Source organism: Mchenga conophoros, linkage group LG14 (genome assembly GCF_057382185.1).
Source record: "Mchenga conophoros isolate Kocher_MC1m ecotype Shallow Benthic linkage group LG14, M_conophoros_male_GT1.1, whole genome shotgun sequence".
In the NCBI taxonomy this organism is placed as follows: Eukaryota; Metazoa; Chordata; class Actinopteri; order Cichliformes; family Cichlidae; genus Mchenga; species Mchenga conophoros.
The window spans coordinates 22,962,766-22,988,907 of NC_140539.1; the positions used below are offsets into that span (position 1 = coordinate 22,962,766).

Consider the following 26,142-nt stretch of genomic DNA (forward strand, 5'->3'; position numbering starts at 1 on the left):
AGAATTTGGATGCTCTGAAGGAATACACTGACTGGTGCTTCGACGCTACAGTCAGAAAGAAGGCCCAGAGTTTCTCTTCCCCAGCCAAGAACGAGATGCTGTCTTCCAAGAGAAGTCATGGACCAGACGACCAGATAGCCAGGAGGAGCTGGTCGTCTGTTCGGGGTCCAGGCTGATGGGCTGCTCTGTTGTTGTGGGGCCGGGCAGTCTGCTTGTCTCCAGGGTTTGAATACACTGTGGTGAATTCTACATCCATGAATTCCAGATTGAAAAAGAAATCATGTCATACTCTTGGAAGAAGAGGCCAGTTGAGTCCAGGGCCCTGACAGCTCAGCTTAGGTTATTTGAGCTTCATACTGTGAATCAATCTCAGTATGCTGCTGCTACAAAACTGGTCTGACAGGTAGGATATTGGTGCACTGGACACGCCCGTCTCTGTGAAGCAAAGAAGGAAGGATTTACATGGGAGGTATTACGATGGGAGGGGGAAGATAGGCCTACCTACCTATTGCTTGGTTTAAGTTGAGTGGGAAACACAGTTGAGTAAAAAGCAGAGGAGACGAAAGGAAGGAGAACAAACGTGCTTAATGTTTCACCACCATGCTCCAGACTGTGTAAACCTGCACTGAAAAAGCTCCACCCACCTGCTCTCACCTCCACTCTACACACTTTGCTTTCCTGAGTCCAATGGATAAACATGACCCGGTAGGTTCTGATTCTTGCTGGCGTGTATTCACTCAATAGTCAAACTTCCCACTTAATTACTGTTCACCTGAATGATGGCTGTGTTTTCTGCTTCAGTTTGCATTGTTTTGAATTTAGAGAACTGTGTTGCTTGTGAGTATATGTTGCATTCTTCAGAAGGCTGAAGAATGTTGTTCAGTAAAGAGATTACAGAGCGAAAGATTTGACTTCACTTTCCTTCAGGTGTTATAGAGGCTTTCTGTCTTGGCTTATATAGTCTATATGGGCAATTATTTGTATTCTTTATTCAATTTTAGACTGTGTAATATAGAGATATGGTATAGATGCACGAACACATAAACAAATCCCTGTGTCTGTGAAATTGTGTATATTCCTGATGTGATGATGGAGGAAATAATGTTATTAAACTTCACATTTTCATTGTACTAACTCTTGTCTTTTTAGATAAAATAAAGAGAGAGATACCTGTAATTGCACCTTTCTGCATTTCATTGTATGTTCTGGATATTGTGTTTGAATCTAGAATTATTAATTTTGCCCATACAAGGCTGGCAGATTAAAAAAGGGGGACAGTTTTAGTTTACCATTTTATATCAGATTATGTTGTAGCTTACCCTCAACTGTGCTAACAGAAGAAAATGGATGGATGGATTTTGTAATTTTAGATGACATGGTTTGTGTGAGTGATGCTGTCCTTTGTGTTGCATAGATCCTCTAATTTTTCCACCTTTTATTTATAATAATAGCTTGAGAGCAAACTGTGAAATATGACCGTGTGCACTATGCTGAGAAATATGACTATACCTCCACCTAATTCTGCTAAGGCATTTGATTACAATAAAGTAAGGTTTATGCTGCCTATAGGTCTTTAAAAAAAAAAAAACTATACATCTTTGTTGGTGAGTAATGCTTGCCTTCACAGTTTCACACTTTTACTGAACTTAACTTGAAACAGGTTTAATAGCAAATCTAAATTTTGAGAACTATATGCTCGTCTCCCCAGTTTATGGAAGTGTGATCACATTGATATTAGAAAAAGGTCTCAACAGCTGAGGAAAGGCAATGGTCAAGCCCAAAATTTAGACTGCATAAAGGAAAGTATTTCTTTAAGGGTTATTTACCAGTGACCCTACCCTAATAGCACATCTTATTTTTTCTCAATTTCTTGGTGCGGTTCATACACAAACTGCAAACTGCTCATAGCAGCAGTTTCAGGATTGAAATCACTTACAACGTGACAAAAACTGTTTAAATAATGTATGTATGTATGTGAAAACAAACAAATGTTTCTCTTTCATGCTATAAGAATGTCAGGAGGTCAAATGACTCATCAGAAACTTGTTTTTTCACATTGTATGACTTTCTACAGAGGCTTAGTTGATAATGGAAACAGGTGATTAAGGCATGCTGTGTTCAAACAGGTACAGCCACAGAGCATTTAGCATTTGCAAACGTTGATATCACCAGCTGCGTTCCCACATGTCGCATAAAGAGCACAGTACTAAAATTAGCACACGTTTTAATTGCTGTACAAAAATACTTTTGCTTAGTTTAGCTGAAAATAGTTTCACATGTAAGTTAGTGACATGTTGGTTGGTAGATTTTGTTACCTTTAGACACAACCAGGCACCAGTAGAAGGTTTGCCTCATTAGACTGATCTACAAAATATATTTTTATTTGCTAGTAGGAAATTCCAGGTCTTTATCCATTGTTTTACAGTGATTTCAGATATGTAATCAAATTAAAGCTTGCGTGTCAGGTTTGTGACATACACATCACTCATGTTTTGATACTGCTGAACATCAATATATCAACACAATGTTTGGAATTGTAGCTATTTTCTGCCAAGACTGTTTTAATTTGTTTCCTAGAGATATGTTAAAGCAAATCTCTGTTAATTTAGCTCTTGGTTTTTCACTTGTACAGCATATCTGTTTGTCTTTTTAGGGACCAAGAGTTGATATTGGCTTTTTATTTTGATGAAATCCATGAGCCATGCTCCAGCAATGAGCATGGGAAAATCTTAGTAGTTCACACACTTTCAGTGTGTTATCCACAAGCTCAGCAAAACTTTTTCCTCTGTGACTGCTAAGAAAATTCTGCACAACCTAGTTGAGCTGGGTTCAGTTTCATTCGGAACCAATCATCAAACATCCGTTCGCAGATTTCAGGACCAGCAAAAATGCTTTCCTTAACTTTGGTTTTACTTTTCTTGAGACCAAACTTATTTCTTAAATGCTGAAACATCATCGAAGTTGGCGAGTACTTGGAACATAATTTTCCAGTTTGGTGTCAGCCAGTAAAATCTGCTAAAATACAGGTGAAAGAGTCTCAGAAGGAAAATGCTTGTTGACCAGTGTTGTTATTCTTATTAGATTAATTTCCGGTGAAATTAATCTAATAAATTAATCAGACCATTTGTCATTAAAACAAGAAAACATGAATATTGAAGAAATCAGCAGAAAACTTGGTTTAAAACCAAAGATCATGCTGTTATTGATGAAGAAAATAACAAATCAAATTCACATTTTTCTGCCCAAATTTGATTTAGCACAGTGGACATAATTTATAAGACTTTAAGTACTTTGTAACCATATAACTAGGTAAAGATTGACTCTATCTGCATACCTGGTGTGAACACATGAGGATGAATCTTTTTTAACTTGTTTGCTCTAAAACAAAATTGCAGTCTATAACCAGTGCAGTCTTCTAATAAATAAATGTATCTTAATTTTAAAGCTTAATTAAGATTCAACATTATTTATGACCGAATTCAATTGAAAAAAATAATATTTTAAATAACAAAGAAAAAAGGGTTTTCTTTAACCAACAGATTCAGATTTATCCCTGACAAAAAATAGACAAACATCTTTTAAAGCGAAACAATGGGCAATGAACACCATGCTATGTTACACAAGTGCTACACCTATGGCAATTATAGTCCATTGTGCACACTCACAGGGTTTTTTACTGCTCCTGACTGGGTAGCAGAATCACCTGAATCACCTAGCCAGTAAGAGAAAACATACCTAAAATGCCATTGCACACTATTTCAAGGAAATGGTGCATGTGACACTGAAACACTAGCAGCACAGGCCAAATTCCTTTCAGAATAAACACAGCATGTGTTGGTGCAGTGATTCTCAAAGTGTGGGATGGGGGCCAGGGGTGATCATTGTTAATAATTGATAAAAATGGGGAGGTATGGCCCACAGACTAACTTTATCATCTTAGGAAAAAAGAAAACGAGACACCGGGTCAGTGTTAGGGTGCTGGATTGCTGGATTGTTCCGTAGTAGAAAGGCAATCAGAGAGATATTGTTATATGCAGTGATTCCAGTCAATGACACCCTAAGGTTGACAAATGCTTACTGGAACTTTTTTGTTGACCAAAAACAATACCACACCCTCTTAAAACAAACAAAAAGAAAAAATGCATTAGAAAGTGTTGCAACATCCTTGTTTTGCCCAGATTAACCTCCAACACTTTTGGGAGAACTTATTAAAGTAACACTTGCTAACAACGAAGTGATACCAAAACCAGTTATTTGGTAGATACAGTAGGGAAACGCACTACGGCTGACAGCTGCTTAGACACCATTCTTTTACTAAGGTGGCTATCTAACTAGTCAGTAGTCTGTGCCATGAGTCACTCCCAATGAACACATGGTAGACCTTTAACCCATGTGGATTAAAGTATTTGAGCCACTTATTCCTCTAAGAAAAACCCAGCGAACAAACTTGTTCTTAGGTGCATTTTTCCCACTATCATTTTGCACCAACTTGTCCCATGCAAGTCTCCAAATATGGATTAAGACCTTTGTTTGAAATTCTTGATATGGCTACTAGCAGAGACGATATCACTGAGAAATGAGGAACATACTCCTAAATCTGATCTGTTAGACACTGTTGCCAGGATACATCACTTCTTTCTTTGTGCCTATAAGGTTGTTGAGCTGGTGTAGACTTGATAACAGTGTTTGGATATCATGGAGGACAATAGGTTACATGCAGACTCTTGACAACCACAAATGTGCAGAGTCTTAACAACAAGAAACACATATGGATGATTTACCATTTTAGCTCATGTATGTCTAATTGTATATATTATACCTAATATATATGCCTTAGAACATGACTTAGTACTGGAAAAATCCTTGTTGGCAAGCACAGGGGTCACCAGGTTTTTACTTATCTCAGGAAGGCCCACTTTGGCCCACTTCTCTTTACAGAATCAAATCCTTTAGTTTTCTTGGCTGCTGCTTGGCAATTTGAAACTTCAGCTCTCTCCACAGATTTTCTATATGAGTGAGTTCTGGCTATGCCCCTGCATGACCTTGACCATGGTCTTGCACATGGTGGTGGTCAGAGTCAGGTTTCTAGCTAGGCTGTAGAGGACCAAATACTAATTTCCCTCATTGACATGCAAAACAATTAATAACTTTGATTTAATTTGGTTGAAATTCAGAACGTTCAGGTTCTCCCCATTAAAATAAAACTACTCTCAAGATGAGCAAACATAGAAAGCAAACAAACAGCATCTTGTGCCCAAGGAGTGATTACATAATATTGGACATAGACTTCACATGACATTGTTTGTTATTCCAGTTAGAGATTTTATCTTTGAAATCTTGCAGAGTATTTGTTTTGCCCTCATTGTTTTTGTCTTTTTCTCTTAGGGCACCCCCCCTCCTCCCTACTACTCTGTTGCTGTCCACACACAGCCACCCCTCAGGTCTTATGAAGAGGTGGTGTATGGCTTCGGTCCAGGGATGATGCCCCCAACCCAGCCACGTTACATCCCTCGGTATCCATCATCTGTGGCTGTTCCCCAAGTCTCACAGCCCATCACAAGTGAGTTATACCCACTCCTCCCATATTTTCTAGGAATAAAATCCACGTATTGCAAATGTACAAACAAAATAAATGCTGAGTCAGAGTCGCTCCAACGATCATTAATATGTGTGTCACTATATGCTTTTGTTCTGACTGTGTTTAGTTCCAAAGAAGAAAAAGGGATGCTGTGAGAGCAAGAAAAGGTGCATTGGTGTGTCGGTGTCAGTCCTACTGTTGCTTGCTCTGCTGGGGGTGGCCATTTGGCTTGGAGGTATACTTTGATCACTGAACAGTGTCATCAAAACTTGTGAACTAAGTTATTTGAACCTGTTGTATCTGCATGTGAATCTCAGTTACTTACAGTATTTTTGTGCCCTTGTGGTCCTAAGAGTGTAAGAATTTATCTATTTTCATTTGCTCATTTTTGTGTATGTTGGTATTTAAAAACAGTATGAAGCATAAACTCAGTTATTAAATGTCATTACCAGTATATAACACATTATTTTGCAACTATAAATAAAAATGGAATGGAATTATATGAATTTTTTTACTTCCACAGAGATTTGTTGGCACTGACAAAATGTTTTCTCTGTGTGGTCCGTTGCATGCGGTGCTCACTTTGAAAATCATTTATGTTAACTGGAGTACGTATAAATAGTTGCTGATATTTATTAAGTGAGATGGAAAGTCAATTTTAAGATGCATATTACTGTTCTTATTTTATTTCATTATTTTGTTTGTGTGAAGGATAACAATAATGGCACACTCTACCTCTACTTACTTTAAAATCATTACTACATACTCTCCAACCACAGTTGTGTACGGCACCAGGAGAGCAACATCAGCGATCCACTACGATGAGCATGATGGGAGCAATGATGAGAAAACCCAAAGTGCAGTTTTGCCAAAGGACAACTGCCCAAACAATACTGTAATTTGTGATGGAAAAGAGGACTGCCAACATGGCACTGACGAAGCATACTGTGGTAAATCAGCACACTCATAAAGAAAGAAGATGAAGTAGGATTGGAAAATAACAATAATAATCTATGGAAGGAATATGTATCAATATATGTAAGAATTCTTAGGGGATCCAACTTAAATCTGAATCATGTATAATTGTATTGGCTTTATTCATATTATACACTCTATGTAATGCCTAACAACAAGGTAAATATATTAGAAGAATGCACAAGAAAGGTCTTGGCAAATTAAACATTTTCTGCAAAATGAAAGCTAAAATTGCCTAATAGTCACATGTGCACATAATGGACTTAGGAGATTTAAGGTGTATTCTTTTTGTTATCCCTTCTTGTTATTACTTCTCCAGTGAGGTTTGGTGAGGGAAACAGTCTGCAGGTCAGAACAGCCACAGATGGCCGCTTCCTACCAGTGTGTAACCAAGGGTGGGATGACAATGAAGCCAAGCAGATCTGCAAGCGGCAAGGATTCAGAAAGTATGATCATCACTTTACCCTGCCTATTATTGTCATAGCTCACCTAAAATGTATTGAACATCATGTATAAAAAAGTTTAAAGATAGCTGGGTGCTGGTATAGTTCAGTAGAACAGGCAACCCAGACCATTGCAGAGGCCTGGGTTTGCATACACCCTGAGGCCCTTTACTAGCTGTCTTCTCTCTAGTGCCCTATATAAATAAAGGCTAAAAAGTTTAAAGGCAGCTGAGAAAAAATTTGGATCAAAGGTAATCTTCATAATATATCTTACCATTATCTATCATCATTTAGACCTAGCACGGGCTTCATGAATGAGTGATTTAGCTTGTCATTTGGAAGGGTCGATTTCAACAACAGCCCTTAAACACGTGGGCTTCAAACCACAACCTGTAATTACCCACAGAGGTTCATGAAACATCACCTGATCTGCTGCTGTGTTTAGGGTTGAATTGATTCTCCACAGGAATGACTACCAGTGGGGCATCTCAGTATGATAGAAGCGCAATTAGTTTACAGATTCACTCAGATATTGACTGCAGAAAATGGTCTCTATATGTGCACGTTTATCTAATCATTTTTCTCTCTGTCTCCAGCGTCTATATGACAGCTACAATTCAATCAGATTCCACAGGTTTAACACTGAACAACAGTACAAGATCTGCTCCAATCCAGGCTCGGGTAAATGTCAGGTACATATGATTTGTTGGTTAACAACATTAGCATTGGTTGACTGCATGTACCCATTTTAACATGTTTCCCTTATTGTGGCAACATGCAGTTCTCCCTGTCCGAACAAGCAGACTGTCTCCCTGCAGTGTGTGGGTAAGGAGCCTCCATCTGTTCCTACAGTCATATGTCACACACTTTTTATTTCTTTTTCTATGTCTGCCTTACACCCAGTACCTATGACTGAAATGCAGTTATTAGCCAGTGCAATACTAACAAAAGTATCTGAATAATTTTCTGAAAATTTCAAGGTTCAAGCATTTTTCTGTTAGAATTTTTGATAGCTTTGGTCAGTACACACGGTCGCAATCATGGGGATGATTGCTGGCTGTACGGTTATTCAGATGATGATAACTGACAACCTCCAGGAGGGTGAGCCACAGAAGGTCACTGCTGAAAAGGCTAACTTTAACAGGCAAGATGAAGCTTTGAAAGGATTGTCAAAGAACTTGGCAGAGCTTTGAATTTGGGAAAGAGGCTGCTATTTTAGCATTAAGAGCCACCAAATACATCTTGATATTAGGAATGTGAGAAACAATATCAAAAATGTCTTACCTGGACTTTATGTCCAACGTCCTTTTAAAAGATCAAATTGCATTTCGCATTTCATTTGTAAATCAAGGTCCTGAAGTCTGGAGGAAAGAGAGGACAGAGACAGAATCCAAAGTGTTTGAAGTCCTGTGTGCTTTTGCTGTCTATGATGATTTGGGGCACCAAATCATGTCAGTGATATTTTATCATATCAAAAGTTAATGCAGCTATATACCAGGAGAGAGAACTTCATGAGGACTTGATTTCTAGTTGGCGATTCCTTTTCCTAACGGAATAAAAACCTATCCACAATGCCATAACTACTGCTAAATGGTTTACCAATCGTGATCAGAATGCTGATAATCATTACTGCATTTGGCCAACCGGTCTGATCTGAATCCCAAAGAGAATCTATTAGACATTTAAGAGGAAGAAAACCCCCAAAATACAGATGACCTGAAGGCCAAAGCAAAGTAACTTGAGCTTCAATAACATCTCCAGATTGCCATACCTTCGATTCCAGATTTCTATAGATTTCTATAGATCATGATGAACTATAAACCCAGGACCCACTGCACCAGTGTAGGGTGCAACAGTGGATCCAATGATTTAATCCCAATACCTAATGGCAGTCAGGGGGCCATAGTCTAGCCTGCAGAAGTCTGTTCATCCTCTCATTGATATGGTTCTCCAAACCATCATATCACCATAACATACAGGTTTCTCTAGACCCTTTCAGGTCTCTCAGATATGGTAAGTGTGAACCTGCTCTTACCTGCGAAAAGCACAGGGTGCCAGTGGTGGGTCTGCAATTTCTGGTAGTGAGCACAGGGCCAATAGTGGATGTTAGGACCTCATCAAAGCAGTTAAGAAAACCCCTCTGCTACTTAACTGGCTAAAATTTGGCCTCATAAAATCTTAAGACTTGTTTAAAGTTGTGTAAAAATTACTCAAAGAGTTCTTAAGTTATGGCCACAAGGTGTTTTGTTAGGTGACCTTGATAACATAAAACATTGTGACTCCTATGAAGATCTAACAGCACTGCAGCAGCAACGCTGGCACATACAATGTATTTTTTTCTGCATTCATCAAGGATAAAACTGTATGCTGACAATAGTTTTGTTTCCCTTTCTTTCTTTTGCATGGTACCTTGCATTGTTGTCCAGATTGTGGTAAGCAGCAGGCCACGTCCCGGATCATTGGTGGCACCATAGCTAAAATAGGTCATTGGCCTTGGCAGTTGTCACTACAGTTCAGAGGATCCCATGTCTGCGGAGGAGTCCTGATCTCCCCTGATTTTGTGCTTTCTGCTGCCCACTGTTTCCCAAGGTGACAAAAAAAAAAAAAAGAAAATAAAACAAACATACCTTTGTAAATGTTTTATCACACTCTCTTAAATTGACCATAGTCTACCTTAATAAACTCTCTGATTCCTAGAGTCTGTACATTGTAATTGTAGATATTTTAAGGTCCAGCTGCAGTTAACAATTCAAAATTCATACATTTTAAAAACCATAATGCCAATTATTCTGTGCTGAAATCTACATTAATCTGTTGCTGTCCATTGAAGAGTGTTTTTCGGGGTTTCAGAGACAACTTGGCTCTATCCCCTCAGAACTGGAGAGTATATGGTGGAACGGTGTCGCTGAACAACCTGCCTGTTCCGTACTTTGTTGAGAAGATCATAGTCAATGAGAACTATAACACTAAAACAAATGACCAAGATGTTGTTCTTCTCAAACTTACATCCCCAGTCACTTTCAATGGTTAGTTGCATCTTTACATTCTTTAACAAATGTGTGTAGTCATCCAACCTCTATAGCTGTGTTCAGATTTTAATAATCACATAAGCATGTGTGTGGGCATCATGTTGGAAAGCAGAGTGTGTGAAGGATTTAATTGCTTCCTCCATGGAAATATCCAGCACAGAAATCCTTCGATGATGAAACCTGTGTTTAATAGCACTATGGAGAGTGTTATGCATATATATTCTGCATAGTATAGTGGGGGAAATAATTATTTGATCCCATGCTGAATTTGCTCAAAGAAAGGAACAGTCTTTAATTTTTATGGTAGCTTTATTTTAAGCAACCATACACATTACATAAAGTTTTTCCAAATTCAGCAGGGGATCAAATAAGTATTTCTCTTACTCTCTGCTGTATATAGTCTACAGTAGATTGTGTAGATTATTAACAAAAACAGGACACTAAAACAATGTGCAGGATAGTAATAGCAATGAAAATATTTCCTTTGCTGCTCAGTCTGAGCTTTGAAAGCCTGTGAGTTCACAGTCAAACTGTTAATCTGCTTTACATAGTGAAGTTGTTTTACCGTATATGTACAGATCTATCTACAATACTATCCTTTTGAGCACACAAGGCGGCTGATGTGTTGGCAAAATTTAAATACATATTTTTGTGTTAACCAGATAAAGTTCAGCCTGCTTGTCTGCCAGCATATAACCAGAACTTTGTCCAAGGAACTCAGTGCTGGACCTCGGGTTTTGGCACCACACAGGCCGGTTCAGGTAAGCAGAAATTCAGAAATGTTAAGTATCTAGAAATCTAGACTAGAAATCTAGCAAATGACCAAGTTTTAGTTATTCATGAATGTAATTTATTTTACTGAATTCCCATGATTTCCATACTAATGTGTTGGGCAATACAGTCTGCCTTGCGTCTGCATTACATGTTTAAGTGCTGTTGTTTCCAGTAGTGTTTGATTGTTTTACTGTAGATAAGGCTTTAAAAGTTTAGGTTTGGTCTATGAGTGACGTTTAGCCATTTTACTCACTGAAACTAAAGCCTTAAATTGTAGGAAGTTAGCACCCACCCAAAGCATTGATAGAACAACAAAAAAAAAAAAAACATGAGCATAAATATTCGCAGCCTTTGCTATGGCACTCAAAATATGTCAGATGTTTCTACAACATGACTGAAGTCCATCTGTGGTAAATTCAGTAGATTGGACATTATTTTGAAAAGCACACATCGTCTATATAAGGTCCCATAGTTGATGGTGCTAATGAATTGTTGAGAAAGAATTGTATGGAGGTATAGATCTGGGGAAAGGTGCAGAAAAAAAAGAAAAAGAAAAACTTCTGCAGCATTAAAGGTTCCAGTGAGCATAATGGCCTCCATCATCCATAAATGGAAGAAGTCTGAAACCATCAGGGCTCTGTCTGGCCAGTCTGAGGTACTGGGAAAGAAAGGCCTTAGTTAGGGAGGAGACCAAGAACCCAATGATCACTCTGACAGAGCTCCATCTTTGCTCTGTGGAGATAGGAGAACCTTTTAGAAGAACAACCATTTCTACAGCACTACACCAGTCAGGCCTGTAAGGCAGAATGACCAGACGGAAGCCACTCCTCAGTGAAAGGCAAACTATTAAACATTGCTGATGCAATAAAAAAACAACAAAAAATCTGCAAGCTGAGAAAGACTGGGGAAGGATTACAAGAAAGCAACATCAGGGAATGATGAGAAAGTAACCAGTATCTGTTGTCTATATAATCATCTGATGAAAAATATGCTTGAAAAAATAATGTTAACGACTGATGGGTGGGTGACAACTCTCAATCAATAAACAAAAGACTGCAAAATTATTAATCATAAAAACTGAAGAAAAATGAAGAAAACAAACAATGCACAATTTCTGTTGCTTAGACGGTGCAACTCACAATAATGTATAATATTTACATCAAGCTACTATTGTGGGGTATTATATTGCCATGGAAAGGAAACAATGACGTTTTTTTGTTTTTTCTTTTTTTTTTAAAGGTGTTGTCTCGAAGGATCTGATGGAAGTGAGTGTGGACATCATTGATACACGGGTGTGTAACAGTCGTGATGCTTATGGAGGTCTGGTGACCAATAATATGCTTTGTGCTGGGAAACTCGAAGGAGGCAAAGACTCCTGTCAGGTGAGCAGTCAGTATTAAGGAACAGCTAACAGAAATCATATAAGTATGCATGGATTTGACCATCTAGCAAACTTTGGAGTAACATTTCTGTTAATCAAGTATAATATATTTTTCCAGGGTGACAGTGGTGGACCTCTGGTATGCCAGGGAGAGAGTCGCTTTTACCTGGTGGGGATTACCAGCTGGGGAGCTGGCTGTGGTGAAAAAAACAAACCCGGGGTTTACACCAGAGTCAGTAGTGTTCTGCCCTGGATCTACACAAGCATGCATGTAAGAGTGAAAGCAAAAAGAATAAATAAGAACTAGAAGGGGAAGGCTTTCTCTATGTTAACTCCTCCTTTGCCTCTTGCAGAGAGCTATGGTGTGACATCACTTTGCCTCCTGCTGGTGTTTTCCTCCCAATGAAGTTGTCTTGAGGGAGTAGCAGCATGACAGAAATGCCCACATACATTCATTAATGTTGTGCTCATCATCTATACTCATCCCAGGTCACATGGATTTAATATATTTTACACTACCCACATGTATACAAGCTAATCAGTGCACTGACTTCAGTCTTTCAATTTTGATTTTATTCTTTTGTGTGTACTAAAGCTTATTTTTAATTTAAGTGAGCTTTAAAAGCAGATTTTTTTTTCAATTGTATCTTATTGTAATTCAATGAAAGGCTTTACTGAGGTTCTACTGAGATTTCCTTAATCAGTTTGTGGTTGATTAATGTATGATTGTGTATGATTAATTATTATGAAGGTGTTTTTTTCTCCCAGGAACACAATTTTAACTGTTGTGTACCATATTAAAATCAAAACATTTTGTGCATTACCTTGCACTTGAGTCACTAAGCAGTGCACTTAAGCCACTACTCATGTTGGGATTTTTCTTGAAATTGTTCTTGATTGTATGCCATTTTTCCGTATTCTTTGTTATGTTCATGTCATAAGTTTGTGAAGGATTGCGCGAATAACAAACACAACATATATCAGATAAAGAAGGAACCATCCACTCCCCTTTGTTGTGGTGTTTAATGATTTTGTGAGCAGGAGGGTCTGTGGTGAGCGTGCCTGGTGTGTGAGAGAGGGAGAGATGCAGAAAGGGAGCGGCAGGGACGATTCCACGCACTAAATAAGCAGTCACTCCAGGAGTCACACTGTTGTCGTCATCACATCTATTTTTCCAGGGGAAGTACATATGAGCAGGTTGCACATATTGACAGATGAGAATACTTGAAGCAGAGTCCTTGTGAGACAAACTGATTGATTTTTGCAGGTGGATATCAGTTTGTTAACCAACGGTCCGCTGGAGAAACAAAAGGTAAGTTAATAAGCGACATATTTGATTGTGTTATTCATATAAAGACAAAAAGGGATCCAGTGGTCTAAAAAGAATATGAGTGCAATAGGACTGTAAGGCAAGGCAATTTTATTCATAACGCCTCTCCAGTGTGCATAAATTGTGTCTTTCGTGCAAACTTCTTTGTGGAATTATTTTAGGCAAACGTGCGGTGTCATTTATTATTATTATTATTGTTTTCAATAATAACCACCTGTCTGGTGTACATGGTCACAATAACTAATCGAGCTGGCATTTTCAAGGCTGCTTGTTATTTACCACGCGAACATGTACCACGAGGGTGTGTCTGTTGGCACTAATCGCTGGCTACGCGGATATTGCAAAAACGGGATAAAAACCATTATTAATCCACTTGTCATTTTCAAGTAAAATGAACTCGTTCGTTATGACACTGCTGTTTAGCTGTTTCCGTGAAAAGGAAAATCACCAGGCGGATGATGGCTCGGGTTTTCTCAATCATCAGATAATCCACAGGTTGAGAGACGCAAAAGTGGATCAATGCGAAGACGTCACGCATCGGATATTGAGGCATATTGTGCAAGGTGTTTTTTGTTGTTGTTTTATGTCAGTCAAACCAAACAACACGTAACTTAGCTCAGAGCCTTGATGGATCGTCACGAGTAATAGAGAGGTTATCAGTGTGTGTGATTGAGGTCTCCCTTTGTCCCCGACAGGCGACTTTATCTGGAAACAACCGCTGAATGTACGGTCACGCTCATTATTTATTTATTTACTTATTTATTTATAAATCAGTTATCTTAGAAATCGTCTCAATGTAGGCCAGAGATTTCGACCTTAAAGATGCACGCCACACCCCTTATTCCTGTTTAAGTGGAGTCAGTGTTGTCTCTGCTTTAACCCATTTCTCTTTCGGCGCCACAATTGTCAGTTGGAGACAGTTACCATGGCGATAACTGGACACTAAATTACGATGGCTGTCATAGTGGTGTAACATCATTATAATGGTAGATATAGAGGTCAAGGCTGTTTTTTGTTTTGTTTTGTTTTGTTTTTTGGATTCATGCATTGTACAGCTGCCCCACATTGTATTGATGTTAATATATAGGGCTCTTTTCATATTTAGTTGGATTTATTGGGTTTAGATAATGCCTCAGGGTTATTAGTCACCCAAACTAATTTCCTTCAGACACCCGCACTACTCCAAAGTGTAAAGTGAAACAGGAAGATATGGCCCAGTTATCCCAGACAATATTTTAAAACTGTGTTAAAAGGTACGCCTGATAGCTAACCAATAGATCTACAAAGCAAATAGTGTGGTATCAGTCAGGGAAGTGCAAATTGAGGTGCAAATGAAAACTACACGAATTTGCACTTCCCTGACTTTGAAGCACACAGGAAATGCCAGTGGGGGAAAACAACAACAACAAGAACAAAAACATCTGTCATGTGATAATTTCAAATATCACCTAACCTCTGTTTCATTTGGTACATGATAGGCTATTGATAGAACTACTATACTATTATTACAGTATAGGGTCTCTATCTTGCAATATAAAGCGCATTGAGGCAACTGCTATTGTGATTTGGCACTAATATGAATTAAATTGAATTGAATTGACTGAGTGTTGGTGTTAGTGGGGTGTGGTCATCTGTAAAAACACACACTGTCATTTTAGGATGGATTTTCCTTCATGACCTTGTTGTTTTTCCCCCCACAACTCCTGCATGAGAGTTACACATTTGCCAAGCAGTATAATGTCAAAGGTTAAACCATTATTTTTTTTCATGTCTCTGTGATTCTGGAGCACTCTGCTGCCCTTGTGTACTTCACTATCTCACTGCTGTTATTGCTTTGTCCCTCCTTGGCCTTTGTTTTTAAAGCTCTTTGCATGTTATACTGTAAATGTCACTACAGTACAACAGGCTGCCCTACCACAGTCCTCTCCCCTCAGACAGTGTCTCCTCTGCATGCCCTTCACCTGTACTACCAGACAATGTCTAACCCTGTCAGCCTGTCTCCCAGTCTCACTGGCTTTCAGCTTGCCCTTTCCTCGTCCCAACATTACAGGAAACAGCCTCCATTCAATGTTGTTGCCTTTTCCAAACAGATATCATCACCACGTCTGCCCTTTTCTAGTTCTGTACTCTCAGAAAATAGAAAGCCTGGCTGAGGAACTTGATATTACCAAACAATGGTGCAGATTAGACAGAGGAAAGATGGAAAGGCAACTGCTCAGGTGTCATGTTCACACACAGGGAGAAAAAGGCTGGCAGAAACAATCAAACGATACATTATATGGGGAAGTACAATTGTGCCAAATGTCTAACTCGTTCTCACAGGAAAAATATGACACTGACCCACCCAAGGTCAAAAGTTCTACACTTCAGAAGGAAGCCAAATTGAACTCAAACAAAAGTCATTGTAATTTTTGTACTCATCTGATGGTCATGGATATTGGCCAGAGAAGTAAGTAATTTTAAGCTAAACCTATGAAGCTGATATTTTAGTACTGGTGTATAAATGTTTTGTCTTCATCCTTTTGTGGGATATTTGATAGGACTTGGTAGATTACTGGTTTATGTCATATACAAGTACATTGTAAACCAAATTATGATATTTTCTTAAATATAACCAAGTTATCCCATATGGAAAAGATATATATAAATCTTATAAAGTTTGTATCTGTCTTGTGTGAAACTTGTATGAAAAACATACAAGAGTGAAAACACATATAAGATCCCTTGAAAAATTATATAATGAAACTTGTATGTTTTGGATACTTACTAAAACAATATATGAAAGTAATGAGAAAGTGGCCACTTTCATGAGTAAATCATATAAGTTTTTACTATTTCTTTTCCATATGGGATTTAGTGCCTAAACCTTACCTAACAGTGAGTAAACTGTTAAACTGAACAGTGACTGAAACCGAAAAGAAACAGTAAGCAGCAAAGTATAAAAACTCCACTACTGACTAGATTATATATAGTGTTATATATAAAACACTCAAATCTAAGGAATTTCATTCCTTCAAACACAATATCGTAAAAAGGTAGTGTAAAATAACAGGCATCAACTATTTTTCTACACATCTCATCTTTATGTCTAGCACTCTAAATAAATATTCTTCTGCTTTTCAGCCATTAAAAATCAAGACTTTTTGCAGGCAATCTAAAATCAATCTAGAATCAATCTAAAATCAATGCCTCAATTGCTGAAACCGTTGCAGAACTTTTTCCAAGATGATTTTTTTTTTACTGCTCAAGGGACAGCTCTCTATGTCCTTACAAAGAGGGATGAGTGTTGCGGTCTGAATAAACTTGCTATATTTTGTGTGACGCTGATTGCGTGCCCTTTAACCTCAGACTATCTTTGGCTACTCTGAAATCAGCTGAGGTTGTCCGGCTGGCCACTTAACCCTGGGCACTTACTGTCATATCTATGCCATTAGCAAGTGCCTGAGTAAGAAGGACACAAAAGAGCATCAAACTTCTCTCCATCAGCCTTGGTATGGTTCTGTCTACTTTTTCAAAATTCTCTCCTTCCATTAGCACCAAAGTGACAGATCGAGCTTTAGATTACCAGTGCAAGAGAGCAGCTGGCTGACACACATTACGCCATATTGCTCTTGCTGTATTATGTTGAGACATATTATGCCAAGACATTATTCACATGAATAAGTGAACAATTCCCCATGTCAGTATGACCTCAGATTATGCTATTTGATATAAAAGCAATCTTGTGTATGCACACACACACAGGTGACATGATACATTTTCCTCATAATGTTTACTGATGCACAGCCGGTGGTAATGCATCAACAAATGTAACATATTCAGGGAGGAATGATGCCACCTTGTAAGTGCTAATATTTACTAATAGCCACTTGAGGTATTGCAAAAAACAAAAACAAAAAAACAAATCATTGAAAAAACCCATTTTCTCCTTTTATAATTAAAAAGCCTTTTAAAAAGCATTCAGGTCACTCTCCCTCTATCATGTTCATAAATGTAATTTTTGTGATGTCATCACCAATTAAAGGCTTAGTGGAAATCTGATCTGTGGGTGGGCCCAGGAGGATAAAAAAACTTTCACTGACTATTGATTATTTCTGATAAAGGCTCATCAAGCAGCCAACATCTTTTAGAGCACAGTTGCTTCTTGCTATCTGCCTTTTTATTTATTTATCTCATATCATCCTTGATAGTGTTTTTCCAACAGCAGTTTAACAGCATGTGAAGAGTGAAAGATGAAAGTGAAAGACCATTGAAAAGGGAGTTGCAGGTGGCTCACGGTCAAATACCTTCCTTTATTGTAACCATCATCACGGCTGTCAGCTCTTTGATTATTGTGATTTTAGCCACAGTAAAACTAGCATGAAAGATGAAGCATTAAAGATTAAAAAAAGAAACTAAACAATTGTCCATGAAACAAGGAGTGTTTGACAAAATAAACATAGATGACTTGCTTAGCTAATGAATGACCTATTTTTTTTATGCCTGTTGCATGCTGCACGTGAGCAGATGCAGTGTTTATTAATAAAGTTGAACTGCATGTTAATCTTCTCAAATGCACACCTTGAAAAAAGAGGACAGAGCTTTCTGTCTTGTCTGCTTAGTAACAGGTGTGGGGAAAAAAAGTCCTGCGCTAAAGGAAGCTATTTTCTTTTCTATCACTGGGATGTTACATAGAACTTTAAAGGTCTTAATAATGCAACATATAAATGAATACATTGATATTATTTATTTAAAAGGGACAGTGCATATTGTTGAATATATCAATGTAAATAAACAGAGTTAGCCAAAAGGCTACTTTTCATCTGTTGTCCCTGGCAGGTCGGAATAAAAGGATAAATAAGAAATTCAACACACCATCAAACAATGTACACCAATCTAGTCCATACACATCAAATTTAAAACATAAAATTTCATAGGACTGTAAGAAAATGCAGAACAACAAATGTTGTAATTTTTAAAATACATTAAAAATAACATATATTAATATCAAATTCATGATCACAAATCTGATTCCCCTTTAGCCATTATTTGAGATGAGTTTTAAATGATTTGAAGGTAGTACATTCTCCTATTACAGCTGGAATATTATTCCAAATGTCACTACCTTTAACTGATAATATCTTTAACTGATGATTCCACCTTATGATTTGAGAATCACAAGGTGGAATCTATAGAAATGTACTTGTGTGTGAAACAGGCATTTAACAAAAAATATTTCTTCTGTTCAAGGTCACATGCAAGGATTTTTGTTTCAGATGTATCATTCTATTGGATGGGACAGCTTCATCTGTTCCTCCATCGTCATCTTATGTCACATCATTTTAGAAATGTCCCAGTTACTATTGTGCTGTTTAGATCTGTTTATAGCTCACAAATCAAATAAGCGGAGCACAACATACAAATTGCAAGTGCGCAGGAATGCTGTTGTTCATACTACAACTAATGACCATAATGGGATAATTTGTTTGCTTAAATGCATTATGTCCTATACAAGTGATGCAGCTGAACACAGGCAAATAGACAGATGGCTAGATGGACATAAATAGACCCAGTCAATCAGAGGACCAGTTCAGTTCTCTTAGAATTAGTAGTCGATACTCTCCGTTAACAGTACTAAAGTATGGGTTATAAAACCTCTGGAAGGTGCAGTGCAGACATCCCATGGTTTGTTTATAGATCATGCATGTTGAACTGCAGACTTGTTTTGTTTTATTAGTTCACACAGAGCATTGTTCTGCTCCATCAAATCCATTGCTGTCATGCTGTGTTTCCCATCTATATTCATTTAGAGTGAAGGATTATAGTCAATAGTCACTGTCAGCTGATGTATAACAATCTATCAGACACTTTATTTGCACAAGCTAATTTGATAGGGCTTTGGACTGCTCACTAAACACTGATCCATGACACGTATTTGCATTCAACAGCCATGTACAGTGGTATCATGATATTAGAGTGACAAAAAACATAAACAGATTAACTGAACCTGCCATATGTTTTGTTTGTTTACATGCTACAAAATAAAATCAAGAAAGTGGTCTAAGTTGGTCTCAGAGATTCAAACACTAGAGGCCAAAGGTGAGACTCATTCATTATGCTAAAACACAGCCAAAAAAGACCAAATCTGTTCATTTTACACATTCTCACACACCTGAATTTTTATCACCAGATGGTCTGGATGATGTCAGAATGCAAACTGATTAACTGAGTTTCAATTTTACTATAATTCCCTTTACAACTGATCACAGAATAACTAGGAGGGAAGAAATTTCATAAATTGACTTGTTGTAAAAAAAAAAAAATTGTTAATTGAGGGTATAGAACAACTTGATGCATATTTTTTCAGCACTTGAAAGTTGAGCCCAATTCTGTAGTCCTTGGATTACTGCACTGTGTTCAAGGACAGATTTTACAATCTCACAACTTTTCTAAAATCTTACTTTAACACTGAGAAGTTTCGGGACACCCAACATTATTCACACAAGTTTTTCTCAGTGGATTTAAACCAAGCAACATGAGGCAGCATTTAATGTCTAGAAACTGCTAAAACTTCCCATCCATCCATCCATCCATCCATCCATCCATCCATCCATCCATCCATATGTGTAATACCTTTCATTTCTATGTTACCGTGAATTGTGTTAATGATATTGTGAAAAACAAACGTCCCTTCCCTGTGCAGAATGTCATGACAACCCACGTAATAACGCTCTAGATATTTTAATCTGGGTCAAAGTGGGGAACCCACCGGCTGATTGACACTCCAACATAGCGAGTTGTGGAGCCATATACCTTGGATGTCTAAAAAATGATTAATTAAATAAACTGAATATTAATAAATACATAAAATATTTTAGCTCATTATAGTTTGCCTGGACATAACAACATTATAGTTGCCTGAACATAAGAGATATCTCTGTAGCAGACATGGTGTGTGTCTGCACGTGGGTGCGCACTGAATAGCCTACATAAAAATAGGTCAAGGTTGTGTGATGCCCACAGAGACGAAGAAGCAGTCTCTGCCAGAAAAAGAGAACATGTATGGCTCTGAACACAGATCATTGTGCAAGATAAAAGCTGTATCCACAAGCATTTGACATCTGCTATACTCCAAAAGGCTGGACAGAGCAAGTGTTGTGCGTGATGTGAGTCCTCTTTCCTCTCACTCAATAGGTGCGTAATTGTGTGGTCATCATCTTGCACAGTATACCTTGAATGCATGTTCATTGTTGCTGTTTTTGTACCAGACTGCAGACATGAATGTGCTGGAGTGGAGTGGGGAAAACAAACAATCAAACAAACAAACAACAAAAATCCCCCTGACTGTCTATTTTGTCTTTCTTCAATTCTCTCTCACCCCCCCCCCTTTCTTTTTCATTACTCTGTGTCAGCAGTTGCCATGGAAACTATTTTGCTCATCGTCTCTTCACTCCTTGTATATATGACTGGTAAGTACAACCCTGCTCATGCAACACACACGTGCATCCATGCATACAAACACACATGCATGCACACTCGCCGATTGTCCATAGGGAGGCAGTGTTGGTGCAAGCGGTGACATTTCATGGAAAAGGACTGGGGGTGGACAAGTCAAATCCATAGAAAAACATCAGTTTAAGTGTGGATTTTACTGATTGCATGCCTGGTCTCTTATTGTGTGGGACTGAATTTGCAAAGATATGTTTTTCATCTTTCACTTATGGCCCTCTAATTTCCTGTGTTTTTCCCCTTTCTGTTTTCTTTCCACCTTTTCACTTTAACCACTTAACACTCTGCCTCGCAGCTGCAACAAACACTGATACAGAGGGGGGTGAGTACTCTTCCTGTGGTCTCTAATGGGGTCAAACATTGATCTTAAGTGCTTTACTGATGATCTATTCATGTTTAGATCAGACTCTTCGGATGTACTGATAGAGCCTTAAAATTACCAGACCAAGTTATTAACCCAAACAGATTCTAGTTTTGAAGACATATGAGCAGTAATTTGGCAAGAAATAGAGTTGATAAAGTAGGATAAATATATAGGATTTCAAAATCTATGAAATCTAAAGTGTTGCATCTAAAGAGCACTGTTTCAAAGTCAAACCATCATAATGCTATTACTGAAAAATCACTGCTTGAAGTAAATGACATTTTATATGAAATCTATTTAATATGTGATATTATTATATGCAATATTGTTTCATGCCAGCTTTCCCCAGCTTATCTCCTATTGACATATAAAGCTATAAATATTTGTACATAAATAACAAGAATCTATTAAATAAGTACCATGTGTTTTATATTGTGTATATATTTATGTAAGCTGGATATGATAATGTGTGAAGTTACAATTCGTTATTACATTAGAGTTTCAGCTTACAGTGCCACTCCAGACTGAAACTAGAAACACACTGACTTAGGCTTAGTATAGTCATTTTAGCACAAACAAAAATACTGAGATATCCTGAGATACTGTTATTGAGATAAACATCCTGTTCACAATAACATTTTGTTTCTGAAAAATCAAACAAAGAGTATTTATCTTTTTAAACACATGCTCTTCCAGTCTGTATTAGCTGAGGAGAGAGACAGATCACTGAGTTAGTGGTCTTCTATATCCATTTCATTTTCATTAACAGAGCAATAATTTCCTGAATGACTACCAATACCCTTAGGAAAGCTGATTTTAGTTGACTAATTTTCAAGATGAGTCATAAAAATAATTATATAGATTACAAAAGAAGAAAGACATGGATTTTGTCACAAAACACTCAGAAAAGTGTATTGATAATAGTGATACAGGCTTGCAACTGAGACAATGTGTTTTGATTTCTCATTGTGGTTTTATAAATGTGTTTGTTTCCCTGTTTGCAGCAACCAATACATCTGAAAACCCATTTATTTATGGTAAGTTAAAGCAAAACCTTCTGAAATAACTAGCACATTGAAAGTAATTACATAGACATAGACTCATTGTAAATCCCTAAAAATAAATAAATTAAAATTTTTATAAAGCATTATTTGCGATAAACAATGATTAAATTACACCCCTGCTGTTGCTTTCTTTCTTCTGCAGACTATGAGACCTTGAGGATTGGGGGATTGGCATTTGCAGTGGTGCTGTTTACACTTGGCATTCTTCTAATCCTCAGTAAGTTAACCTTGTGTGTGTCGTTTCATCATGTCTACACGCGCTCTCCACTATAACCAAATGTTACAATTTAATTATAAAAAACTGCATTTTCATAGAATTTTCACATCATTCTACTCCATGACCTTTCTTACGCGCTGTTTCACATAACACTTTAATAGTGATGACACAGATGTTTCGTTCACAACAGAACAATACAGATGACAGTTTAATGTGTTTCCAGGTCGGCGATGCCGCTGTGGTATTAAACAGAAGCCCAGGTATGTCAGTGTCCCTCTCTGATGTACAGAAATGATTTTTTTTTTGCTGCATGAAGAGCTTTTTTGGGTCATACTATTTGATTTAGTTACCATGACAACCTGTGGATCCTCTCTTCAGGGCCCCCGGAGATGAAGAGGCACAGGAGGAGAATCTGATTGTCTCCAAGGGTAAGATGCACATTTTAACTCTTGTCATTTCCTCCTCACCTCAAGCTCACCCTCTGACATACATCCATAATTAAGTTTCCTTCTGAGAGAGCCCATAGAACACAGGAACTGGGAAATCTGCTCCTTTTGGCTACATTTCAGAATATCTGCAATATCTGCTTTTTTTTTTTTTTTTTTTTTTTTACAGTTAAAAGGCTTTTAAACAATCAGTCAAATGTGGGATCATTTTTTGCAGTGTTTCTTCTCTCATGTTATCCATTTGTCTAAAGCTACTGATGGAAGATGCATTGTGATCCTTTGGTCACATAAAACCAGTAAAAATCACAGCAAAAAATATACTTTACGATATGCTATAAAAGAAAAAGTGCAAATATAAACAGTGTTATTACTGTCATTATTACATAACAGTGCTTGATATATTTCAAAATATTTTTAAATAACATCTTGAAGAGGACATATATTCTTACACCCCACAAAAAGTTGGTGTATACCGTGTATTTCCCCATTATGTGGTTTTCAAGTTTTAGCTTAGAAATATTGCTTAGACTTTTCATTTTAAAGTGGATTTAGTCCACTGTATATAACCCATGTTTTAAAGAGATGTTTCAGCACCTGTTGCTTTAAATCTTAGTGAATCTTAGCTTCTTTTCATGCCGTCTTCAAGAAGAGCTCAGTGATTCACAAGGTAGCAGGGAGAAAGTTTGTCTTTAGGCTTTAGACCAGAAAGTTTTTCTTTAAGATATTATTTTTAGTTTTAAAGTGAAAATTGGTTAAACTTATGCAACAAAACTACTTTAGGTTTGGGGAACAATCAAGGTTTGAATTCAAGTACACCTTTTCAAGAAAGCATATGGACTATGTGTTTTAATTGAATATTTTGATATGATATTTATAGCATTTTTACTGAATTGCATGAGTTAACTTGTGTGAGTTATAAGAGTATCTTCCACTCTAAAATGTGCATACCTTGTACATTAAGTGAGTGAATACATATACTCTACAGTAGTGCTCTTTGTTATAAGGTCACAAGTACAAAATCCAGGTACTCCTTGCATACTTAATGGCCCTCAATTAGCAGCAGAGCCCTGAGCATTGTCCTTCACCTTCAAGTGATTGCAAGTGAGTGAATGTTTTGGCACAGGAGAGGAATATTTAACAAGAAATAACTCTAGGCAAGTTTAATGTTTTGCATGTTCGCTTCAGCTAACTCACTCATCATTGACCTTTTTCAGCTGCAGCAGCTGCCAAGGAGACTCCACCAGAGAACTGAGGCAACTCTAAAGAACTACCTTCTGAAATGAAGATTTTATTTGATACTTGTCTACAATAATAGTGAAGGTGTGGGTGATTATTATAACCGGTCATGCGATAGGGTAAGAGGGGAGGTATATGTTTAGAGGAGTAATGCTGATATGTACATAATTCTTGTGCCTGCTGTTCTTCGTTGTGATCATGCCAGTCCCTCCCTCGCTGCCTGTGCTCTTGTCCATTCCTGTGCCTTTCTGTGACCGTGTCTCCACTTCATTGTCGTAGCCAGTAGCACCTTTAATGCAAGATTGTCTTTAAAAGAAAAGAAGACTTTCAAATCTTGTGTGACCTGCTGTTCCTAATTGTTTTGTTAATTGTCCAGCGTCATATTTTGCCACAGTTAGAATATAACACATACATATATATATATATATATATATATACAGTATATATATGTATCAATACGATATGTGTATAAGTAGTACTGACAGTTCACAGAAATATGAATATCTTCATTTACGTTTAAGTGTGAATGGCTGGGTGTGTTTGTGTGGCCACATGAGTGTAGTTATGTGTGCATGCATATCCTGTATGTGTATGATTGTGTGTACATCACAAGTGCATGTGCATCTCTACATGCAAGTGTGATGAGCCTTATATAAGACAATCTCAACTGCCACAGCTCTCTTGAGGGAGCACAGTAGTGTGCAGGTGCCTGCATGGGCCCCTCCACCGCAGTGTTTAACAGTTCATAGTGGAGGAAGCTTCTGCATCAGCTATCTCACTGCCACCTTCTCCACATATCCACTCCACTGCTCTGTCACTGGCTCCGTCAGGATTAGCTAGTCTCCAGCAGGCTATAATTAGTTTTCCCATACACACTCACTGGTGCCACAAATCTGTCGAGCCAGGGTATCGTTCTTTTCTCTTTGTTATTTGTTTAGTCAGTCTCATGATGTTTTAAATAACTAGACATGCATTACACTGCCGGAAGAGAGATTAAGTTTGTCTGTGGAGTTTGAGAGTCGTGATATTGATATTATTTGTTTGCCAGACTACATTAATAGTAGCCTAATGTAAGCCAAATTATAGAGAGAGTATAGATGACTAGTCCTTGTTGTCACCCTGCTGCCAGGTCGGGTTTTAACCAGTATTAAGTCTGAAATTAAACATGACAGCTAAACAAGTAAATATGTTCATTCTTCACACAAGAGCCTTGTTGTGTGGCAACCTGTTGTGCTTTGGCATAAATAAAAGTGGCGGAACACAAAACGTGTATTTTTTTGTTTATTTCTTTTTTGTTTTTATCTTGCTGAAAACCTGATTTTGTTGTAGAATTTGGATTCTTATTGTTTTCTTCAGGGAACTTTCTATAAACATTCATTTACATGCAAACGTCAAACAGCATTTGAAATCACTCTGCTGTTTTCCAATCAATGTCAGTCAAGGTTATAATACTGTCACTTGGGGCTATGAAACCATGTGTCAGGGAAAGATTTCTCCACCTGAAGACTCTATAACATGCCGCATTTTCTGTTACGATTCCAAAGGTTGAAGCAGCTTTTGTTTATTGGCACCAGCTTGCAAATTTTATGAGACTATAAATATGTAACTGAGCGGCTGAACTAAAATATGCCTGAGCGTGGAGGGGTGGTTTAGTGGGTGGGGATTTCTAATGTGGGAGTCTGGTCTGGAAATGCAGACAGGGCCACCCGCAGACACACCTGGACAGTGGTGATACAGAGCCTTCTGCAGCTCAGGTGAGTGACTGCTCTCTTAAAATAAATATTAAAATAAATGTGGCACAATAATCTGTTACCTTA

General features: G+C 37.7%; 2 protein-coding genes across 3 annotated transcripts; both read left to right on the forward strand.

The window, feature by feature from the left end:
* The first annotated feature begins 563 nt into the window (after window positions 1–563).
* On the forward strand, window positions 564–13,177 carry tmprss13a (transmembrane serine protease 13a). The gene is made up of 13 exons (XM_085243436.1): window positions 564–705; window positions 5,386–5,560; window positions 5,706–5,813; window positions 6,358–6,528; window positions 6,873–6,999; window positions 7,593–7,688; window positions 7,778–7,821; window positions 9,423–9,585; window positions 9,847–10,022; window positions 10,688–10,786; window positions 12,039–12,181; window positions 12,299–12,451; window positions 12,534–13,177. The coding sequence occupies exons 1-13, from the start codon at window positions 688–690 to the stop codon at window positions 12,546–12,548; spliced, it is 1,488 nt and encodes a 495-aa protein (XP_085099562.1). The 5' UTR covers window positions 564–687; the 3' UTR covers window positions 12,549–13,177.
* An 80-nt stretch (window positions 13,178–13,257) lies between these two features.
* Window positions 13,258–25,591, forward strand: fxyd6 (FXYD domain containing ion transport regulator 6). 2 transcript variants are annotated; one of them, XM_085243444.1, is made up of 8 exons: window positions 13,258–13,492; window positions 20,905–20,958; window positions 21,294–21,320; window positions 22,367–22,399; window positions 22,569–22,643; window positions 22,867–22,903; window positions 23,022–23,071; window positions 24,304–25,591. In XM_085243444.1, exons 2-8 carry the CDS (start codon window positions 20,910–20,912, stop codon window positions 24,339–24,341), a joined length of 309 nt encoding a protein of 102 aa, XP_085099570.1. In that variant the 5' UTR covers window positions 13,258–13,492; window positions 20,905–20,909; the 3' UTR covers window positions 24,342–25,591. The 2 variants fall into 2 exon arrangements, with proteins under 2 accessions (XP_085099570.1, XP_085099569.1); XM_085243443.1 differs by having other exon boundaries at window positions 13,260–13,492; window positions 20,902–20,958.
* Window positions 25,592–26,142: the final 551 nt, after the last annotated feature.

Coding starts and splice junctions, on each gene's coding strand:
- tmprss13a (XM_085243436.1), top strand. Junction 7,822..9,422: donor TGTCTCCCTGCAGTGTGTGG/GTAAGGAGCCTC, acceptor ATTGTTGTCCAG/ATTGTGGTAAGCAGCAGGCC. Junction 12,182..12,298: donor GAGGCAAAGACTCCTGTCAG/GTGAGCAGTCAG, acceptor ATATTTTTCCAG/GGTGACAGTGGTGGACCTCT.
- fxyd6 (XM_085243444.1), top strand. CDS start 20,910: ATGGAAACTATTTTGCTCATCGTCTCTTCACTCCTTGTATATATGACT. Junction 20,959..21,293: donor ACTCCTTGTATATATGACTG/GTAAGTACAACC, acceptor TCTGCCTCGCAG/CTGCAACAAACACTGATACA. Junction 22,904..23,021: donor GGTATTAAACAGAAGCCCAG/GTATGTCAGTGT, acceptor TCCTCTCTTCAG/GGCCCCCGGAGATGAAGAGG.